The following is a 6,000-nucleotide window of genomic DNA, read 5'->3' on the forward strand; positions in this document are numbered from 1 at the left end:
CTTCGTTCGGCCCCCGCTTCAAACGGCCTCTCCTGATGTTTTCTTCTGGTAACACCAGCATCCCAGCTTGCACTATCTTCTTTTTGTCCCACAGACAAGGACCAACGGGGGGGGGGATCGCAGGGCCCGCTATTTCCAGCTCAGCCATCCTCTCGGGTAATGATAAATCAGCAGTCTCTTTTTCAATTTCTTCATCACTTGCGTGCGAAGACATTTTCTCTGTTTCTCCTTGCAGTTTTCACCCCCCACGGAATATTGTATTCTCCTGGTAGGGTGTTGGTGAGACTTCGCTTACTGTCAGCACCTCTCCATTAATTAATTAGGAAAGAAAGACCACAAGACTCCATGTGTGGAAATCAAGTGTACTTTTACTAATTAAGAATGATTAAAGGCATAGCGAAGCGAAGTCTGATTATTTAGGCGCAAAAGCAATTGATATATAGAATAGCCCATTCCCCACCCCTTGGCATCACAGTTCCAGTCCAATCATAATTCTTCCAAGTGTCAGGTGTGAGATAACTTCAAAAGGCATCACAAAGATGGAATGTCGGTGCCGTTAGTCCTGGCGGAAACACCCACGCATGCGTAGTCCGATCAGCCGGTGAACTCCAGAACCTTCCTCCAGCACAATGAGTAACCCCTCCCAAATACCATGCCCCCCCCTCCCCGTTTCATGGCAGCCGAAGCGATAGCGAAGCAGAGGCTGACAGTAGCTGTGATCCTTTTGGATGCTGAGAAAGCCTTTGATAATTTGAACTGGGATTTTATCTTCAGAGTTGTGGAAGATATGGCCTTTTGGGATAATTCTCTTGGAGGGATTAAATCTATTTATACATGCCAGAAAGCACATATTACTAGTTTTGATAGCACAGAAATACCAGAATAGTATAGAACATCTAATGAAGAAACTGAAGCATTAGGGCATATTAGCTGGTTTTAAAATTAATCAAAGGAAGAGAAAGATGTTCACAATAAAATGGAAAAAAGGATTAAAAAAAAGAGACTAAGATTAAATATCTAGGGGTCACACTGACCAGTATGAATTGCATGTTGTTTTAGAAAATATGTTAAAATATGGAATGATATTACAAAAGACTTAGCGAGATGGAACAAATTACTGTCGTTATTGGGTACTTTTGGTTATTCAAATGGATGTCTTTTTCAGGATGTTATTTTTATTTTAGACTATAATAATGTTGTCAATTGTTTTACCTTTAAAACGATGGCATAAATTTCATTGTAATAATTTCTACAATAATGTGTTAAATGGAAAATACTGTCGGGGCTGCTTTGCTCAGTAACCAAGAAAGAAACCACTCAACTCCATTTTGAAGAATTAAGAGTACTTTTACTGGTCATGAGTAGATAGTAGCTAGGCAAAGCAAGATCTGAGGCAAAAGCGCACGTAATCATAGATATCAATATGTGACCCAACCCCCTCCCCTTGGTAACCCCATCCCATAGTCCAATCCAAACACCCCATAGGTGTCATGTGGGAGACAACTTCAAAAATCATCATCAGGTTGGTATGCCGGACAGTTGGCCTTGGCGGCAACCCCTCTCTGCCACATGCGCAGTAGATGGTGAGAACAACTCCCTTATTACAGTCTCTCCTGCACAGAATACTTCCCTCACCCATTTACCATGCCCCCCCTCCCCATTTCAATGGCATCCAAAAAGCAAGCAGCAAAACAGAGGCTGACAATACTCCTCTTTATATAATTTCAATGTTTAGGGCATGTACATCATTCCATTGCTGACCTCTGTGCTCCATGATGAATCCCAGTGGGAGAAACCTCATGAATTCTATCCTGAGCATTTTCTTGACTCTGAAGGAAAATTTGTGAAGAGGGATGCGTTCATGGCTTTCTCTGCAGGTAACATCACTCTGTATATGTGAAAAGCTGGAAAGAATTTCAGTGCAACAGAATAGTTAGGAAGATTTTTTTAAAAAGATTATAATCATTCCTTTGAGGCAATGCAACTATGGAAAGCCATGTAAAATAATTTAAGAAGCCAAAAAAAAAAAAACAACCCACCTTTTTGCCATCAATGCTTTCTTCCAGGTCAGAGAATATGTCCTGGTGAGGACCTTGCCAAAATGGAGCTCTTCCTTTTCTTTACCAACCTCCTCCAGAGATTTACCTTCCAGCCGCCTTCAGGAACATCTAAAGATGATCTGGACCTGACTCCTGTTCTTGGACTTACGACCCCTCCCGTGCCTTACAAGACCTGTGCTGTGTTATCCTGATCTGACAGAAAAAACTCATAATCAGCTATTTTCTCAGCTTTTAAATACCTTTACTTTGACAGAGAGTCAAAATCTGACAACCTGATTACATATTACATTATATTCATTACCTTTATTTTATTGGAATTCCACCTTTATTATTTTTACAAATAACTCAAGGAAGTTATCCTACCCTTATTTTCCCAAAGCTCTTTGGGTTAAGAAGGGAGACTGGCCCAAAGTTACGCCAGCTAGAACTCACAGTCTCCTGGTGATTAGCCCAAAGTCACCCAGCTGGATTTCATTGCTAAAGTGTGACCTGAATTCCCAACCTCCTGTTTTCTGGGCTGGTGTCTTAATCCCTGGACCAAGCTATCTATTGTTCAGGTTTCATATGTTGCGTAAAAGCTGAATAGCAATAATGTATAGACACATAAAATATAGGGTAGAACAACTGGAAATTATAAAAAACAAAGTGCTTTGTATCATTATTACTGAATTTTTCTTTTAGGACCATTTGTTTCCTTTGGCTTTTACTATTCTGTCTCCTTCCTATTTCTGTTTACATTTTTTTGGGCTGTTATTGGGCTTGCTAAGTGATGACGTCTTTAATAGTAGTTCCCAATGTTGCGAAAATACCCGAACAACCCCCCTTGCTCTTGAAGAAAGATCCAGGGATGTCAAAAATCCCGGGGACCAGGGTAGAATCAAGTTACAGGATGTGGAACAGGTCCGCTCCCGTCAACAGCGCATTATTTATGCTTGGGGACGGAACCGTAAGCAATACCAACACCTAAAGTCAACTATCTGACAAACCCTGTAAGAAAAAGCAAAGCATAGGAAAAATGGGCCCCTGCAACATTTTGCAGAAAAGAGAACTATATGTTAAGAGTGCTGGAGTTAGGTCAAAGCTTAATCAGTCTGACCCTGCCCTGGGTCAAAAATACTGGTTGTGTTTGTCTGCTGGACCTTCACCTTATCATGCTGTTTCAATTGAGTCAGGTCTTTGGGAAAAGACCAGAGCTATGATAGTCTTTGACAAGGGATGTAGATGGGGAACTAAAATGGCAAAAGCCCAGCTACTTGGCGATCTGTATGACGCACTTAAAAGACTGGGGATGAGCCATCTCCCCATTATTGGCCCCATAGCAGTTGGTGTAGAAATTATAGGGTCACCCTCCTTGTGTACCAAACGATATCAGGAGCCTGGCATTCCTGTGGGGTCACTATCAGAGGAACAATGCCCATCTGAAATGTACCTTGCCCCCAGGAAAACCCTTGTAGATGTAAAATTGACTCGCAGCATGTCTCCCTCTGTTCACAAGCCCTTCCAACAGAAAGTCACTTTTTCGCTCCTACCTCCACTTGTTTTAACTGATGGGAGGGGAATCTGACCACTGGAAGCTGCCCAAGGCCATTCCAACCACCCTGACTTCCTGTTTGGCTTTCAATACAATCCACTATGGGAGTTTGTGTTTACAAAGGAACTTCCAAGCCCATGCCTTCTCCATGAACATCGGCATATGTGTAGGAGAAAATGGAGTTTTCTTTCTATGTGGGAGAAATGCATATCTATGTTTACCCACCAATTGGACTGGCACATGCACTCTAATACACCTCCTCCTTAAAATGGGGGTGGTAAGTGGGGAACAGGCCCTCCATGTACCCTCATGGGACATGTCCAGAAAAGAGTGCTACTCCTAATTCTGCTATTAGTGATCTTGGGAATAGGGACTGCAGTTGGAACGGGTGTAGGTGGAATGATCCATTCCATTACACAGTTCAGGCAATTCAGAAGAATTCAGAAGAATTCCAAGAAAGCCTGAACCAAATTGCTGGCACCTTGATTGCAGTCCAAGACCAAATAAATTCCTTAGCAGCCACCGTGTTACAGAACTGGCGTGCCATAGATCTTTTAACTGCTGAAAAGGGTGGCTATGTGTATTCCTGGGAGAAGATTGTTGTTTCTATACGAATAGATCAGGAGCAGTTCGGGTGGGGGAGGTTCAAGAACTACGAGATCGAGCTTCCTCTATTGGTCAAAAAAATAAAAGGAACAGATGTGTGGTTCTCTTGGCTACTGGGAGCAGGTTGGATTAAGCAAATGCTATTTCTTTTATTATGTGGAATCGCAAGTTTAGCCTTCCTCCCTTGCATAATACCCTTGCTTGAGCAGCTCATTATGAGGTCTGTAAAAGAGATACGGGCTGAAAAGGAGTTAATGTTAATGGAAAGCCTAATCCCACATACCCTCAATGGAAATGAAGTTTCAGATACTAGCTCCTATATTCAAATTGCACTCTTAGAAGTAGAGAAAGTGATTCTGGAAGATAAGCCCTAAAATGTGTATTGCTTGTTTCCTTGCTTTTTTGCTATTATGTATCCTGCATGCTTATATTGTTAATCTAACAGGCTAGACTCAATTGTGGGCATTAACAGAATCTAGAAGGGGGGAATAAAGTAGAATAAAATATGAATTAAAAATATAAGAATGAAGACGTGGCAAAAGGGACAGTTAGAAGCTTGCTTAAAGGGACAGGGAAATGTCATCAGCCTCTAACCACAAGATGTTCCTATGTTAAAAGTCCAAACCACAAGGTTCAATTAAAGTTCTCATAAAGGCACGTAGTCAGTACCTATGGCTCAAGACAAAAGGAGAAGTAAGGCCCCATCTCCTTATAAGCCTTTTTCCTCAAGGTAACCAATAAGAAATGAATTAAGTGTTTCCGTGTTACGCTGCCTTTGAGAATGTATAAGAATGCGTGCTTCGATAATGAAGGTTGTTCAGAATTTGCAACGTTAGCCATTTTTTGCTAACTTTTTGAACCTGGCTGCCAAATAAACCTTTCCTGTATCCTGAGAAGTCTAAAGCCTGTCATTTTCTGCAACAATTCTGGCGACTGCAGCAGGACGTAGAGCGATATTTCGCTGAGGACAGAGTGGACCGACTGGTGCCCCATTGAGGCCATCTTGCGCTTCTTCGGGTGCCAATAGAGACCTTTCTCCAGAAGGGGGCTGACGTTGTTGTTCCTCATCTGCCTGGGCAGATGAGGCTGGTGGTTGTAGTTGTTGTGGAAACCCTGGTTGAGACAAGATGTGAACTTGTTGAATCAGTTGGTGAAAATTGGCTGATAAATTGCACATTTGGTCTTACATGCCTTCTTGGCACCTGCTGAGAGAGTGTACAGCCACCTTGTCCACTCTTGCTGCAGTTCTGGGTTCTGAACCATGACTAGTAGTTCACATTAATGTCGAACACAGGAAAATCAGAGGTCAGAGCAGTTCAACTGAATATAAAGGTTTATCGCAAACGTAGGTTTTCTTCAAGAATCTGAATTACTAATGGTGAAGGCAAATTGGCAATAGACAATTGGCAATAGACAAGACACAATGGAATTCAAGGTGCACTGGACTTTTGTGGCTGCAAAGGTACTCTAGACTGATGACACATCTGACCCATCTCTTGTGCCCTGTCTGGCTCCTTCTACAAGAACAATAATAATATTGGGCTTCCTGGGTGAAGCCTGCTGGTGGTGGCAGCAAAAAACCAGCTGCCTCCGAATTCCTGGCTACGTACCTGTTTAGAGGATCTTCCATCTGACGTCTTATCAGGTTTTCTTATCCTTCAGGCAAGAAGGAAAGAAGAAATTGTTTTGCTGGCAAATGCTCCTCGATTTTTGCAGCTTTTGTGCTTGCAGGGAGAGGGGGGCTAGCCCAAAGCAGAACGGCTGTCCGTGCTGGGAACTTCAAACTGCCTTGTGCAGGACAAA

At 42.4% G+C, this 6,000-nt stretch overlaps 1 protein-coding gene across 1 annotated transcript in view; it reads left to right on the plus strand.

The window, feature by feature from the left end:
• Positions 1–4,757, plus strand: part of LOC116505854 (cytochrome P450 2K1-like) — a 39,292-nt gene extending 34,535 nt beyond the window's left edge. The window contains exons 9-10 of the mRNA XM_032213294.1: positions 1,736–1,877; positions 2,067–4,757. Coding sequence (XP_032069185.1) covers positions 1,736–1,877; positions 2,067–2,251 — 327 coding nt within the window. The 3' untranslated portion in view covers positions 2,252–4,757. The remainder of the gene's footprint in view (positions 1–1,735; positions 1,878–2,066) is intronic.
• The last annotated feature ends 1,243 nt before the right edge of the window (positions 4,758–6,000 follow it).

Source organism: Thamnophis elegans, chromosome 3, assembly GCF_009769535.1.
Source record: "Thamnophis elegans isolate rThaEle1 chromosome 3, rThaEle1.pri, whole genome shotgun sequence".
NCBI classification, from domain to species: domain Eukaryota; kingdom Metazoa; phylum Chordata; class Lepidosauria; order Squamata; family Colubridae; genus Thamnophis; species Thamnophis elegans.